Source organism: Leopardus geoffroyi, chromosome E1, assembly GCF_018350155.1.
Source record: "Leopardus geoffroyi isolate Oge1 chromosome E1, O.geoffroyi_Oge1_pat1.0, whole genome shotgun sequence".
In the NCBI taxonomy this organism is placed as follows: domain Eukaryota; kingdom Metazoa; phylum Chordata; class Mammalia; order Carnivora; family Felidae; genus Leopardus; species Leopardus geoffroyi.
The window spans coordinates 55,239,021-55,254,336 of NC_059330.1; the positions used below are offsets into that span (position 1 = coordinate 55,239,021).

Below are 15,316 nucleotides of genomic sequence, written 5' to 3' on the forward strand. Positions count from 1 at the left end.
GAAATGGCCCTGGGGCCATGGTCCTGTCTCTGTGCATCTCACACCCCCACCTCTCATCACACAGCTCTGGGGATCGGGGAGCTGAGAGTCCTGAGCTCCGCTCCCCGGGGATTTGCAGCCAAACAGCTGAAAGCCTGGGGGTGTTTTCTGGGGACCAGGCAGATAGCAGGTGGTGGTGAAGGAAGCAGGTTCCTGGAAGAATGAGGCAGAATTGCCCACTCACTCCTGCCAGGAGGCACACTCTATCTGCCCTGCCCCCAGGGGGTGAGGGGTGTTGGATGGGGAGAGGAAGGTGGTCTTAGCATCCGGAATAGAGCTAGTAAGACTGGATTTCCCACCCCAGTGCTGCAGAGAAACAAAAACTCAAAGCCACCCGATCTCTGAAAGTAAAAAGAAGTTCCTTATCATCCCTTAGCAGCAGCTAACTTTGTTGCCTGCTGACTTTGTGCCAGGCAGTGTTGAGTGCTTTCGTGTGCTTAGCACCTTCAGCAGCCTTAGGAGGCAGCTCTAAAATCTCTGTTTTACTCATGGAGATTCTGAGGCTTAGAGGTTAAGTTAGTAATTCGAAGTCACGTAGAAATATTTAAACCCGGGGCACCAGGGTGGTTCAGTCGGTTAAGTATCTGACTCTCGGTTTCTGCTCAGGTCATGATCTCACGATTTCGTGAGTTGGAGCCCCACCTGAGGCTCTTTGCTGACAATGAGGAGCCTGCTTGGGATTCTCTCTCTCCCTCTCTCTCTCTCTGCCTCTCCCCTGCTTGCGCTGTCTCTCTCTCAAAATAAATAAATAAACTTAAAAATATATATCCGGGGTGCCTGGGTGGCGCAGTCGGTTAAGCGTCCGACTTCAGCCAGGTCACGATCTCGCGGTCCGTGAGTTCGAGCCCCGCGTCGGGCTCTGGGCTGATGGCTCAGAGCCTGGAGCCTGTTTCCGATTCTGTGTCTCCCTCTCTCTCTGCCCCTCCCCCGTTCATGCTCTGTCTCTCTCTGTCCCAAAAATAAATAAACGTTGAAAAAAAAAAATAAAAAAAAAATATATATATATATCCAAACCTACAACTCACCAATTCCACTTTGCAATATTTCACATTCTCTAGCTCTTTGTCATGTTCAGTTTTAAAAGCCAGTCTGACTCAGGGCAGTCCAGAAAAGAAGAAAGGAAGGTCCTGTGGGTCCCCACAAGGTAGTGATCCCCCAACTCACAGGCCATAGAGAAGGCCTGGTGCCTGCAAGCTCCCGAGCTGCCGGGAATGGCCTGGTGGTGCTTTATCTTTTCCCTTCTTTCCTCTTGCCCCTGTGAATGTCCCCTTCTTGAAGCACCATTTCAGCCTGTGGAGGACAAAGGAGGGAAAGGAGAAGGCAGGCCTCAGCCTTCAGTGCCCACCTTTTTAAGGGAACAGGTGGCACCTCTCAGGCCCATTTCTTCCAGAAGGGCCTCTATTCTGGATGATTCGGGACAGCAGCAGGTGAGAGGAGCTTGCCAGCTGCTCTTCTCTCCACCCCAGGGTAGCTTGTCTCTCTCTCCTCAACCCCCCTCCTCTCCCAGAATCCAGGCCACCAGATGGCCTGAGCAGGTTGTGTTTATTTGGGGCCATGGAAACCTACAGCTCCTTTTTTCTATCACTCTGTGTCAGGAACAGGCCTGGAGCCCAGCTTCAGAGCTATCGCCTTGGAATGGTGCTGACTTTATTATTCATAATCCCTGAGCTGTCGACCTGAGTGAGTTCCTGGCTTTGCTCCCTTGAACAGTTTATTCCAGTCACCATAGAGATGCCTCTGTTCCCTCTGAGGTCTTGGGACTAAGACTGGGAGGGACCCAAGAGATCCCCCTTCCAGCCTACAGCCCAAAAGGTTTATGTTAATTGTCATTCCCTTCCTAGTTTGCTTTCACAAAGCCAGTGCTCAGGAAGGAGTTTATTCTCTCCTAAAGAATATGCCTGTAGCAATGAGGCTGGAGTGGTAAAGCCTGTATCTGATGACAATCTCCTGTTTCAAACCGCCAGCATCCTCTAGGGCATATTTTTCAAGGTAATAGTGCTTTTACTAAAAATAGAACCCTTATTACAAAACAACCACTAGGATTACTAACAATCACTAATCATCTATTGAGCTGTTTTTATTAATCACATTGCCTCTCAATAAAGTAAGTTAGGCAACACTTAGCTGTTTCCAAACAGTGCGTCCTCTACTTTGGACCTTTCTCAGAGGTGGAATTTGTTTTGAAGTTCATGTCTTAATGATGTGGGAAACAGAGTAAATGGAAAATTAAATTTCTTTACAACTTACAGCCCACTGACAAGTCCTTGAGACAGCAGAGTGACATTCCTCCAAGAATGGCCAGTTGTCTTAATACTTTGCTAGAGGAAAAACAAGTGGTTAACTGATAGAGACCACAGTCATGCAGGACAGGAGTCTCTATCGGTTGTAATCATCTTGATGATTTACAAGGAAAAAAGCAATTTTATCAATAGCCAAACTTCCAGAAACCTACAGATTGAATTTCCTGAGACCCTGACATCATCCTTGCCTTCTTAGGATAGAAAATCTTATATAATCAGTCACTCCTCCCAACTCTAGTGCAGCTCTTTCTGCCCACAGGTCCTGTCCCTGTGCTTTCATAAAACCACCCTTTTTTCCACCGAAGACATCTCAAGAATTCTTTCTTGGTCGTCAGCTCCGAACCCCAACACTTCAAACTGCATCATTAAGAACCCTGAAAAAGGGCGCTGCTTAGCCTGTCCTTGGCTGCCTGAATCTCCAACCCACCTCCCCAGCTTTCCTTTATCTCCTGGCTAGGAGAAACTGTCGTCGTGCCCCACAAAACTACTGTTCCTTCTGTGAGGGGATGTGGGTCCACTTTTAAAAACATTCCTTTCTTGGGGCGTCTGGGTGGCTCAGTCCATGAAGCATCTGACTTTGGCTCAGGTGGTAATCTCGCCCTTCATGGGTTTGAGCCCTTTCTGGCTCCGTGCTGACAGCTCAGCACAGAGACCCTGCTTGGGATTCCTTGTCTCCCTCTCTCCCTGCCCCTCCTCTGCTCACACTCTGTCTCCCTCTCTCTCAAAAATAAACGTCTAAAAAAAAAAAAAAAAAAGGCTGGTTTTTAGGAAAAATAAATAAGTGGCTAGTTTTAAGTGGAAAAAAAAAAACAAAAACAACAAAAAACATTTCTTTCTCCACCTGCCTGCTTCTCTTCCCACCTGTTATTTGTCTTGCAAAGACTTCACACACCTGCTCCACAGGGATATGCTTAAACTGACTCGTGAATGAGCCTGAAGTTACTTAAACAGCTCTCGCAGAACTCAACTTTCAAAAGCACAGTCCCAAAGAATTCATCTTATACATATTTATTGCGGGGGGGGGGGGGTGTGTGTGTCTATGATGTACCAGGTTCTGGGTGCTGGGGACCCAGCAGTGAGCCAGAGCCCCCCTGGAACTTATTACAGTCTGGCTGGAGACAGAAGCAATAAACTAGAAGATTGAGTGATGTTTAAGAAAAAAGAAAAAGATAAAGTAGAGCAGAGTCAGAGTAAAGGGGAAGGAGACGAGCTAGGTCAGGCAGGGCAGGCCTCAGTGATGGTGTGAAATTTCGAGGGGAGAGCGATCCGGGAGGGCACAGCCCCTGTAAAGGAAAGAAAAGGTGTTTCTGGGGAACACGGAATCCGGGGTTCTTTTCACCAGGAGGCTCCCTTTAGAGCCCTCTAGCCAACGTCTTCGCCGCCGCTGCAGGACTTCAGCGTTCCAACCAGGTCCCCCTGGAAGCGGCCAAAGGGAAACGTCTAAAAGGTACCCAAGAGAGTGACTCCGGGAGCTCAGCTCGCCGCCTCCCAGCGACCCTGGCGGGCGCTAAAAACCACTCGGAACCAAAGTCCCGAGGGAAGCGCGAGGTGGAGGACCGCGGAAGCAGGCACCCACCGGAAGCAGCCCCGACACCCGAACATGGCGGCGGCCCGGTTCCTACGCTGGGGCCTGAGACGAGCCGGGACCTGGCTGCTCCCGCCGCCCGTGTGCTGCCCCCAGCGGGTTCTGCACAAGCAGGCCGACGGCACAGAGTTCCAGAGTATCTACAGCCTGGACAAGCTCTACCCCGAATCCCGGGGCTCGGACACCGCCTGGAGGGTCCCGGTGAGCGGGGAAGGCCGTACGGAAGGGGCGTTTCCCCGCCTCTGCGGTGACGTTAGGAAGCCCGGGCTCCATTGGCCAGGCTGGAGCAAATTGGAGTGGCTGCTGCTCGTAGGACGTGGCGGGGGCCGCGGGAGGGAGCTGGTTGCCGGAGCGAGTGGGGCTGGGGCGGCAGATTGGGTCCTGGCGCCGGGAGGGCTTGGGGTGTGCGGGCGTCTCGAGAGCACGTTGAGCGTGTTTCTTGCAGGACCACCGGCGTTTCCGAGTTCGATCCCCAGCCTCCAGGCCCAAATGTGGGAATTTTCCCTTTGGAGTGGACAATAAAACCCAGAAGCTGCCAAATTTTTTGAACCTTTTGGGAAGTTATGTCCGTAGCTCCTAAGAACCCCAGCGCGCCTGAAGAAAACAGGAAACAGGGCTTCGTTTCTTCAGGATGCATTTGTTGCCAGCCTGCTATGTTCAGGCTCTTTATCAGGCACCAGGGCAGGAGAGATAGGACCCAGTCAATTCTACTGAATTTCTACGTACAGGACTGAAAAGAAAACATTCATTTATTCGCTCACTCATTCAACAAACTTCATTTGAAAGCATGGTGTGTGCACCATGGAGGCATGGAGATGGGGGCGGGGGGGAGATCATCTGAATGCTTGTTGGAGCTTATCTTCCAGTGGAGGGTAGCAAGCGATAAATAAAATCAGAACTACAGAGTGTGTGCGATGGTTGTAAGTTCTTTTGGAGAAAATAAAGCCTGGAAGAAAGGAGTGCTAAGGTAGCGGTCGGGTTGCAGTTTTAAGTAGGATGATCTAAGAAGACCTCTGGGAAGATGACTTTTGCGGAAGGACTCGGATGAAGCAAGGCAGTGAGACTTGTTCAAGGGACGGCAAGCAGGCCAGTGGCTGAGCAGGGAAGTCAAAGCAGATGAATGGAAAGAGGAGAGGGATGGGGTGGAGGGAGGCCCGTTTACAGGGTTAACAGGTCTTTAGCTTTATTCTGAGTGTGATGGGACCTGTTGGAGGGGTTGAGGCAGAGGAACAGAATGATCCAACTTAGTTTTATCAGGATCAGTCTCAGGGCGCCTGCCTTGGTCAGTCAGTGGAACCTGTGATTTGGAGTTGTGAGTTCAAGCCCCACATTGGCTGTCGAGATTACCTAAAGATAAAATCTTAAAATGCCAGCAGCAATGACAAAGATCACTCTTATAGGGACTTACAGAGAGTAGACCGTAGAATGGCAAGAACAGGAAGGCCACTTAAAAGACTGCAGTAACACAGTCAAGAGATGATGATAAGCAGAGAGGAAGCAAAAGACTCTTAAGAATGGGTCAGGTTCAGGTTCTAGTTACGTTCTGAAGAGAAAACCTATAAGATTTGCTAGTGTGTTTTTTTTTTAGAATGTAGTTTCTTTTAAGTTTATTTATTTTGAGAGAGAAAGCATGAGTGGGGGAGAGACGGGGTGGGGTGGAGGTTGGAGAGAGAATCCCAAGCAGGCTCCGCACTGTCAGCGCAGAGCCTGATGGGGTACTCGAACTCTCGAAACGTGAGATCATGACCTGAGCCAGAGTTGGCCACTTAACCAGCTGAGCCACCCAGGAGCCCCTTGCTGATGTGTTTTCTATAAGAAGTGAGAATAAGAGAGGAATTGAAGTCCAGGGTGGAAGAATTGAGTTGCCATTAATCGAGATGAGAAAGTCGTTTGTTCTTTCGTTCAACAAAAAGCATACTGTATACCTAATGTGTCAGACACTGTTTCAAATGTTGCAGACACAGATAAAACTGACAGGGTCCCTGCTTCATGAAGGTTATGTTCTAGTAGAAGGAGCACACAGTAAAGAAATGGGGAAAACATAGGTGATGAAAAGACCAGGGTGCTGTCGGAGTGCTGGGGAACTATTTCAGATCGTTAGTAAGGGGAGTCCTCTGTGAGGAGGTTTGAGGTTTGAGGCAGCCATGAGGAGACCTCAAATAGAAATTGCCTCTATGGGTCTGGAATTGAAGAAGGTTTTGAGTTTGAGCCAGACAGTTGGGAGTCATGAACACCCATAATATTTTCATCATCGTAGATGCATGAAACGTTCTAGGGAAGGAGTAAGAGAAGAGAAAGGATTCCAGGGGCATGTCAGTGTTGCAAAGAGCAGGGGCGCCTGGATGGCTCAGTCGGCTAAGCGTCCCACTCTTGGTTTCGGCTCTGATCATGATCTCACAGTTCATGGGTTCGAGCCCCACATCAGGCTTGGTACTGACCGCACAGTGTGTGCTTGGGATTCTCTCCCTTCTTCTCCTTCTACCCCTCCCCTCCCCTGCTCGTGCTCTGTCTCTTTCTCTCAAAATAAATAAATAAACATGAAAAAAAATTGCAAAGAGCAAATGAAGAAGAGTGGGAAAGTCATTAGGGAGATAAGAAGGAAGCTGGAGGAAGAGGGAGAGCAGCCCTCAAGGAGGGCGGAGCCTGGCCTCCTCAGTGCTGCAGGGAGTGCAGGGAGATGAGGATTTCACTCCCCAATAATTCTAAGATGAAAAGGGATGAAGGCAGCCAGTGGTGGGGACAGATGAGGACACCATGAGTCTTGGTAGCCAGAAGAGCCTCAGAGTGGGTAGTGTCTGCACTGGGCCTGTGGGCCTGGGGCTCAGGTTCAAAGACATCACTACTGAGAACAACACGGGAGAGAGACGGAGGTGAGAAATCCTGGAACGAGTAGTCTCTGACATAGACCCTCAAGGCAGCTGGCTCCCCATGTGAGCCTCCTGTGGCCTAGGGAGAAACAAGGTGGCCCACCAGGTTTGTTGCTCTAGGTTAGTAGAGGGGATTCCTTTTGGAGTCTCCCTGAGGCATGTGTACTGTGGAGCCTGCCCTCCCTCCGAGGAACCAGGTCTCCCATGATGCCCTCTGGAGTCCGAGGAGGCTTTTTCTGTCATCCTGATATGATTTCGCTGGGGACCTGAAAATGGCTATATTACATTTGCATTGTGGCTTTATATCTTTTCTTTGATTGCCCTGGACCAGTTCAGGCGTCACAGAGCTGGTGATATTTATTTAACACTGTGTACATTACATTACAGGATGATGCAAAGCAAGCCAATAATGACATTCCTCTAGGTAAGTAATTTTGCTTTATACAAAATCAGTCAGGGGGCGCCTGGGTGGCTCAGTTGGTTAAGCATCCGACTTCTGCTCAGGTCATGATCTCTCTGTTCGTGAGTTCGAGCCCTGCTTTGGGCTGTGTGCTGACAGCTCGGAGCCTGCAGCCTGCTTCAGATTCTGCTCTTCCCCCATTCATGCTCTTTCTCTCTCTCTCTCTCTCTCTCTCTCTCTCTCTCTCTCTCTCTCAAGAATAAATAAACATTAAAAAAAAAAAATCAGTCATTTCCTCCCACCCTCACACAATCCTTCCAGATCTCTCCAGCCTAACAAAAGTAAAGAAACTGTCTCTGGGTGTGCAAAAGCAGAGCCCTTTAAGCACTTTAGAATACCACAGAAATGATGGCACAGCCACTGTGGAGTGCTGGGCAGTGTGCGAGACGAATCAGAGCTCTTGATGTCCTCGTGACAAGGAACAGTCTTTCCAGTAGATGAGCTGATGGTTCTCCGGAAAAAGTTAAGCTGCAGAAGAATACATACAGTAAGCTACCATTTGTGTCTTACGTTTGTATGTCTGAAACATACATTTCTATGCATATACATAGACCTGAAATGATGTATAAGAAATTGGATTCGAGGACTGGCTGGGGGAGTGGAGAAGAAAGGATTTGGTGGCTGGGGAACCCAAGTGGGGACTTCTCCCTGTGAACTGTTTGATAACTTTAGACTTGCGTACCACCAAACACAAGGTGAGGCCCGACGGACATAGCCTGTGAAGCTGCAAGCCCCTTTTAGGGTCCAGCAGTTTGTGGTGTCCACAGACCGTGCGAGGAGGAGTCGCCACGGGTGCCGGCTCCCCAAGGCCCTTGTTCAAGGTGACACGGAGACAAAGAGCCTGATCAACTGCAGCACAAGGGAATGGCCTCCCCATGGCTTAGGAGCCGGTGCCCCGCTGCAGGTGGCATTTTGGTCGCCGGCAGCTGTGCCTTGAGGCGCGCATGTGGCCGGAGGTGGCAAAAGCCTATCTCATCAGAACCGGGGGCAAAGAGACAGTCTCATGACAGCCTCCAGGGAGACAGGGAGGCGAGTGGGAGCCCTCCATGTCTCAGCTCCTCCCCTGCCTCGGGTGCTCTTGAGTTTGGGGGCCTCACAGGCCTTCCTAGAAGACGGACTCGGCCGCAGTGCAAACCCTGCCTCGGCGGCCTATGCAGATACAGGCAAGGTTGCCCACACCGCGGTAGAACCGTCCCCCGACAGTGCCGCGCAGTCCTTACCTCTGCAGAAAAGTGAACTGATCTGACTTTTCAAAAGGAGGAAGTTCTCTTGGAAGCAGTCCCGAGACGGGCCACCACTGCCCACCAAGGCCTGCCGTCCGCCACCACGGTTCCAGGTCTTTGCCACCCAGTCTTCTTACGGCTCACCATCCAGCCTTCCGAAATTTTCCCCCTACCACGCTTCCCTACTTTCCTCAGACACCGTGAGTCTGCTTTTCACGAACCATAAAAATAGAAGGAAGAAAGCCCATTTTACATTTTATAGCAAATCTGAGGCTCAGAGAAGCAGAGGGACTTTGCCAAGATCACAGCCGGCCAGTGGCTGTGCCCGTGTTAGAAGCAAGACTCCCAGCTCCGATTCTAGAATGCTTTCATCCAAGGACACCTGGGTGGCTCAGTCAGTTAAGCATTCGACTTCGGCTCAGGTCACGATCTCATGGCTAGTGGGTTTGAGCCCCGCATCGGGCTCTGTGCTGACTGTGCAGATCCTGCTTGGGATTCTCTCCCTCTCTCTGCCCCTCCTCAACTTGTGCTTTCTCTCTCTCTCTCTCTCTCTCAAATAAATAAACTTAGAATCCTTTCATCCAGCGGGGATGTTTTTAAACACTGACTAACCGGGCCCTGGGCACCAGGAATACACAACGTCTGCCCCCTTGGAGCTTACGGTCTATTGGGATTCCACATCCACCACGTTTCAAAATACAACATTAAACTAAGTTTGTCCCTCAGTTTGAGCTTTTGACAGAGTCTTTGCTTTAAAACAAATAAACAGCAAGAAGCTAGGGCAGCTGGATCTGGGGAAATGTACTGAACCAGAAGCAGACAACCCAGGTCATAACTTTACCTCCTTTGCTGTGTGTGTGACCTTGGAAAGGCACTTGATTTTAGCTTTGAGATCTGTAAATAATCTCTGCCTTTACTGCTTTGAACATTATGTTTGTTATATAAAAGTCATTGAAAGATGTGTGGGGCACCTGGGTGGCTTAGTCGGTTAAGCATCTGACTTTGGCTCAGGTCATAATCTCACAGTTTATGGGTTCGAGCCCCACATCAGGCTCTGTGCTGACAGCTCGGAGCCTGCTTTGGATTCTGTGTGTCCCTCTCTTTCTGCCCCTCCCTTACTCACGCTCTGTCTCTGTCTCTCTCAAAAATAAAATAAACATTAAAAAAAATTTTTTTTAAGAAAGATGTGTAATAGGGATAGTCATACTGTATTGATAATAAATGAACAGTTTGAGCATTTTGACAGGGGATAATCTGTGTTCTGTTTTATAGATCGTTTGACGATATCTTATTGTCGGAGTAGCGGTCCTGGGGGCCAGAATGTTAACAAAGGTACAAGGCACCTTGTTTTTCACTTTGAAACTTGGCCGGGAGATGCACTTGAGTTCTATGCTTACATTCATGTGGAATAAAGGGATTGTTTTAGCAGAAGCTTAAATACCACCAGTTTATAATAATCCTCTTTATTCTTTGAATGTGGTCTGATTCTTAGACTCTCAGCTGTGGGTTGCTAAGACTAGGGTCGGCTTGTGAACCGAAACAAAGGGAAATCACAGTGTGAGCTGGCAGCCAGCTCCGAGAACAGGTTTCTTTCGTTCTCATGGAACCCATTCCCCCTCCCCCTTCTTTTCAGATCCCACTAAATTGTAAGAGAAGCACTGAGCATTTAGTTCCCAGAAGTTAATTTTTGTCCAGAAGTGCCTCACTATCTTTGCAGGCTCATTCCATCACCAACTTTGTATTCCCAAGTTGACACAGGACCTATGTCACGGGTCACACGTGGCTGGGTGTCTCGCCTCCCCGTTTCAGGATTGTCACCAGCCACTGGGCGCTGAGCCTACTTGAGAGTCTCTGTGACCCGTGCGCTCTGGTCCCTTTATTTACAGTGAATTCCAAGGCTGAAGTCAGGTTCCATTTGGCAACCGCCGAGTGGATTCCCGAGCCTGCGCGGCAGAAGATGGCCATCACGGTAACCACCGGCTCCTTTCTTTTTCTGTCATCCCTCAGTCGTTTTTAAACCTTTTACTCTGTAGAACTCTGGTGTTGCCTTTGTTCTCTGCAGCATAAAAATAAGATCAACAAGTCAGGAGAGTTGATACTCACCTCTGAATGCAGTCGCTATCAGTTCCGAAATCTGGCAGACTGTCTTCAGAAAATTCGAGACATGATTGCTGAGGCCAGCCAGCCAGCTAAGGAGCCATCCAAAGAAGATGCTGTACTACACAGGATCAGGTACCAGAAAGTGCCCCCGAGCTTCTCTCAGCTGAGTCGTGGGGATAAGGGGCTGCACGGAGAAGACAGGAGGCAGGGGGAGTCCGCGACTTCCCAGCAGAAGATGGGAAGGCTCCGGGACGGAGAGAAGCCGCTGACCCGAGCGGGGCTGGCCCCTGCTGATCCGGCTGCTTCCTTCCCACCGAGCTGCCAGCTCCTCTCCGCTTTGAAAAGCATTGATTGGGCATCTGGGCCTAACTGCGGTCTTTTTGTTTTCAGGATAGAAAACATGAATCGGGAAAGGCTGAGAAAAAAGAGGATACATTCTGTCATAAAGACAGGCAGGAGGGTAGATATGGACTGAAATCCTCCTCCAGAGCTGACACAGACCCTCTTCAGGACATCCAGGCAGCCGCGAGCTCTAACACCATCAGGAGACCCCTTGTTGTTTGTGGCTGTTAATGCTTGGCTTTAACGTGGGCGCCACCATGAGAAGGTTCATTTGGAAGGAGGGTGGCAGGCACTGGTTGCAAAGGTCTTTATAGGCAATCACATGTTGTCAAACCTTAATTATCCACTTAATGCATTAGCTGTAGTAAAGTGCAGTAAACGCAGTGGGCTTCGCCTCTCATTCAGAATGCTTCAAAACAGAAGTCGGACCTTTTCTGTATGTTGAAATCTGCCTCACGATTGTTGACCAGCACCGGTCAGCCAGGGGGAAACAGGAACGAGCTGCGGTATCTGCGCTCAGGGAACACACCTCGGGTTAGGAGGGCTGAGACGGGAGGGGGCACCTGAGCTGGGCCTTGAAAAGGGACTAGAATTTTAGTAGAGGTGCGGGAGGGACACACCAGTTGGCAGGATCCGTATGAATAAGACAAACCAAAGAAAAGGCTGGGGTGGAGAAGCCGAGGGAGCCATCTGAGTGGTGGATTCGTGCCATGGGTTGCGGGAGGTAAGTCTGGAAAGGAGACAGAAGCTCAATGTGGAGACTCGAATTCAAGTTCGAGAGTTTAGATTTTTTTTTAACATTAGGTTCTGCTGGGTTTTATTTATTTATTTATTTAATTTTGGAAAGAGAGCATGAGTGGGGGAAGGGGCAGAGAGAGAGGGGGACAGAGGATCCAAAACTGGCTCTGTGCTGACAGCAGACAGCTGGATTCGGGGCTGAAACTCATGAACCATGAGATCGTGACCTGAGCCAAAGTCGGACACTTAGCCAACTGTGCCACCCAGGCACCCCTCTAGAATTTAGATTTCAAGAAATGTAGGTGACCAAGAAATGCTGAGGTTGTTCAGCAGGAAGGAACGCCATGTGTTAGGTTGCTGTCACATGCTGTGGGATTTTAGAGGCAGGAAAAGAGTAAGTCAGAGCTGAAAATAGGTTTTTGCCATCCTATGGGTATGGGAAGAACCCAGGCCGGCATGACTAAAGCAGATTACTCTGGTGTGTATGAATTTCTTGAAATGTTCTCTGTAATTTTGATCTAGTTCACCTGTTCAGCAAATACTGCCCTGTGATGCTCGAAATGCAAGATAGTTAGCTGCAGTGGTATATACAACTTTATGTGAGCAGGGACCTCATCATACACAGAAGTGTAAAAAAGGGACAACAGGGGCACCTGGGTGGCTCAGTCGGTTGAGTGTCCGACTTCGGCTCAGGTCATGATCTCACGGTTTGTGGGTTCGAGCCCCACGTTGGGCTCTGTGCTGATGCTCAGAGCCCGGAGCCTGCTTCGATTTCTGTGTCTCCCTCTCTGCCTCTGCCCCTCCCCTGCTCACGCTCTGTCTCTGTCTCAAAAATAAACATTTAAAAAAAAATGTTTAAAAAAAAGGGACAACAAGTTATCGATAAATGACTCTTCCAAGAGTCCCCTCAAGAGACTCAGAGCCTAGTTGGGGGTGAAGCTCATAGATGCAAGGCAGTGCAACATTCATTGGTCTGTTTGCTAATTCAACGAATGCTGAGTGAAAGGCCCTGGGTGAGGTCCCAGGAAACTAGCAATGAACAAAAACAGTCCTTCCTCCAGAGAACTTAAATTCGATCAGGTGATAATAAAAGTGGAGAAGAAAACCGGATTTCTGTTACGGTAACACAACCTAAAACGTGAATAACAAGATCTAAGCAGGTTCTGGGGAAAAAAGGGCTTCGGTCGTGAAAAGCACACGTAGGGCAGCTACAACATCAAGAGATTTTGGAAGCATAATTTTTTGCTACCTGGGCGGCTGGTGATCATTGTTTCCTGCACACCCCCCACCCAAACAACCAGGTAAATAAGTAGTTTCTGGGAACCAGAGAAGTAACTAGTTCTAGCTTGAGGGTCAGAGAAGATATACTTGAGGCGCTTGAGATAGGAGGGGAGGGGCTGGCTGGCCATTCGAGCAAGACAGGAAGACCTTGTCACCTAAAGGCTCCAGTGGTGTCCAAGCCCTGCCTATGGCTGGGACAGTGAACTACAGTATCCAGGGAATGGGCTCTGAAGCCAGTGCGCACGGGGTCAGCTCCTGCCTTCCACCACCCCCAGCTGTGGTGGGGCCTTGGGCAAACCACTTAGCCTCTCTGAACCTCAGTTTCCGCATCTATAAACTAGGGGTGATGTTACCCGTGCCTACCTCAGAGGATTGTTGTGTAGCTGAAATGAATCAAGCGGTTAATGGCACTGAGCATGTACTTGGGGGATGCTAACCATGACTGACGGTTCAGTTTGGCTGAAACCCAGGCAACGAGGAGCTGTGGAAGCCATGTTGGCCACATGCAGTGGGAGCCGGGTCTAGAAAGGCCTTCAGTGTGACAAACTAGGACACTTAGCCTCCTCCTCTGCAGAGGCTGTCAGAGGAAGATTAACCTGACTGCGAACGGGCGAGGAGAGTGCGGGGAAATGCGTGCAGGCTGGTGGACTGACCCGTGGAGGAGTCAGGGACCCATCCTGGAACCGGGGCGGTGGCAACAGGGATGGAGAGAAAGTAGCAGACGCGAAAGGATTATGGAGACCGAAATCGGGCCGGGTGGGGTGGGAGCAGGTGAGTGACGTGTGTGATATGCCTCGAGGTGGGCAAGGCACCAGGGAGCGGCCTTGGGAGGACGGTGGAGTGAGGATGGTTCTGCCCGTGAGGAGCCGCCTCCGGGAGTGACGGAGTGACGCCCGGGAGAGGGAATGCAGCCAGCCCCGGGGGCTGGGGGTGAGGTTGCAGCTAGAGTGTGCAGGGCAGAGGACACAAGAAGAGTCTTGGGAATGGGTAGGAGCAGTTGAGGGTGAGCAGAGCAGAATATGGGGACATGCTGGGTTAGATGGTGGCAGCGGGGAAACCAGAAGAGGCATCCCTGTGGGCTGACCCTGGAGCAAAGCGCTGGACCCATGAGGCCCTCAGAAGACATTAAGGGTACATGAAAAGACCTGGAAAAGTGTTTGGGACACACAGGAGGGGATAAAGAGGTAGAGAAACAGCAGGCTCAGTAGGGGACGGGGAATAGAGCACAGAAGTAGGACCCATCCTTTAAAAATGCTGAGGGGGCGCCGGGCTGGCTCAATCGGTTAAGCGTCCGACTCTCAATTTCGGCTCAGGTCATGATCTCTCAGTGGGTTCAAGCCCTGAGTTGGAATTCTCTCACTCCCTCTCTCTCTGCCCCTCCCCTGCGCTCTCTCTCACTCAAAATAAATAAATAAATGCTGAGGATTGGGACGCCTGGCTGGCTCAGTGAGTAGAGCATGAGACTCTTGGTCTCAGGTTCGTGCATTCAAGCCCCATGTAAGACGTGGAATAAATAAAGATTTTTTTTTTTAAAGGCTGAGGACAAAAGGGTGAACAAGAATGAAGCGTTCTGCATTCATCCAGCTAGGGGGACCCTTAAGATCTGTACACTTGGCTGCATGTGCTCCTCAAGGAACAAATTGGTTCATCTTAAAGGAGAGCACCTCCCGCGGGCCTGGGTGGCTCAGTCCAACGGGTGTTCAACCCTTTGTTGTCGTTGTTGTTTCATTATTTATTTTGAGAGAGACAGAGAAAGTGCGAGCAGGGAAGGGGCAGAGAGAGAGAGAGAGAGAGAGAGAGAGAGAGAATCCCAAGTAGACTCTGCACAGTGCCCAGAGTCTGACACAGGGCTCGAACTCACAAAACTGTTAGATCATAACCTGAGCCAAAGTTGGAAGCTTAACAGACTGAGCCACCCAGGCGCCCCCCACCTTTTTTCTTGAGGGGACAGGTGTGCAACTCTCAATTTCATCTCAGGTCATGATCTCTGGGTTAGTGGGTTCAGGCCCCAAGTTGGAATTCTCTCTCTCCCTCTCTCTCTGTCCCTTCCCTGTTCGCTCGCTTTCTTTTTCTCTCTCTCTCTCTCAAAATAAATAAATAAACTTAAAGATTGAGGCCTAGGATGCCTGGCTGGCTCAGTGGGTAGAGCATGTGACTCTTGGTCTCAGGTTCATGAGTTCAAGCCCCATGTAGGGCATGGAGTAAAGGTATTTTTTAAGAGGCTGAGGACAAAAGAATGAACAAGAATGGGGGTCCCTGGGTGGCTCGGTGAGTTAAGCTTCAGACTTCCGGTCAGGTCAAGATCTCACGGTTGGTGGGATCCAGGCCCCAGACCTACCTGCCCAGGATTCACACTCTCCTGCTCTATGCCCCTTCCCTGC

At 50.0% G+C, this 15,316-nt stretch overlaps 1 protein-coding gene, 2 long non-coding RNA genes and 1 other non-coding gene across 5 annotated transcripts in view; 3 read left to right on the forward strand and 1 right to left on the reverse strand.

Annotated features, from left to right (window-relative positions):
• Positions 1 to 3,331: 3,331 nt before the first annotated feature.
• On the reverse strand, positions 3,332 to 4,032 carry LOC123604592. The gene is made up of 2 exons (XR_006715376.1): positions 3,916 to 4,032; positions 3,332 to 3,622 (listed from the first exon to the last, which is right to left on the reverse strand). It is a non-coding gene; the product is annotated as an uncharacterized LOC123604592 (long non-coding RNA).
• MRPL58 (mitochondrial ribosomal protein L58) lies at positions 3,599 to 11,299 on the forward strand. 2 transcript variants are annotated; one of them, XM_045490886.1, is made up of 6 exons: positions 3,599 to 4,125; positions 7,179 to 7,215; positions 9,747 to 9,806; positions 10,361 to 10,443; positions 10,537 to 10,706; positions 10,965 to 11,299. In XM_045490886.1, exons 1-6 carry the CDS (start codon positions 3,940 to 3,942, stop codon positions 11,047 to 11,049), a joined length of 621 nt encoding a protein of 206 aa, XP_045346842.1. In that variant the 5' UTR covers positions 3,599 to 3,939; the 3' UTR covers positions 11,050 to 11,299. The 2 variants fall into 2 exon arrangements, with proteins under 2 accessions (XP_045346842.1, XP_045346843.1); XM_045490887.1 differs by lacking the exon at positions 9,747 to 9,806 and having other exon boundaries at positions 3,901 to 4,125.
• Positions 11,300 to 12,824: 1,525 nt separating this feature from the next.
• On the forward strand, positions 12,825 to 12,938 carry LOC123604746. Its single transcript, XR_006715477.1, has one exon. It is a non-coding gene; the product is annotated as a U11 spliceosomal RNA (small nuclear RNA).
• A 2,123-nt stretch (positions 12,939 to 15,061) lies between these two features.
• Positions 15,062 to 15,316, forward strand: part of LOC123604594 — a 4,676-nt gene continuing 4,421 nt past the window's right edge. Inside the window, exon 1 of the long non-coding RNA XR_006715378.1 lies at positions 15,062 to 15,316. This exon is cut by the window's right edge and continues 1,073 nt beyond it. This is a non-coding gene — a long non-coding RNA (uncharacterized LOC123604594).

What these genes read in the sequence shown, in the direction of transcription:
- MRPL58 (XM_045490886.1), top strand. Translation starts at nt 3,940, where the DNA reads ATGGCGGCGGCCCGGTTCCTACGCTGGGGCCTGAGACGAGCCGGGACC. An exon ending in ACACCGCCTGGAGGGTCCCG is followed by an intron (nt 4,126 to 7,178) that starts GTGAGCGGGGAA and finishes ATTACATTACAG; the next exon opens with GATGATGCAAAGCAAGCCAA. An exon ending in GCTGTACTACACAGGATCAG is followed by an intron (nt 10,707 to 10,964) that starts GTACCAGAAAGT and finishes TTTTGTTTTCAG; the next exon opens with GATAGAAAACATGAATCGGG.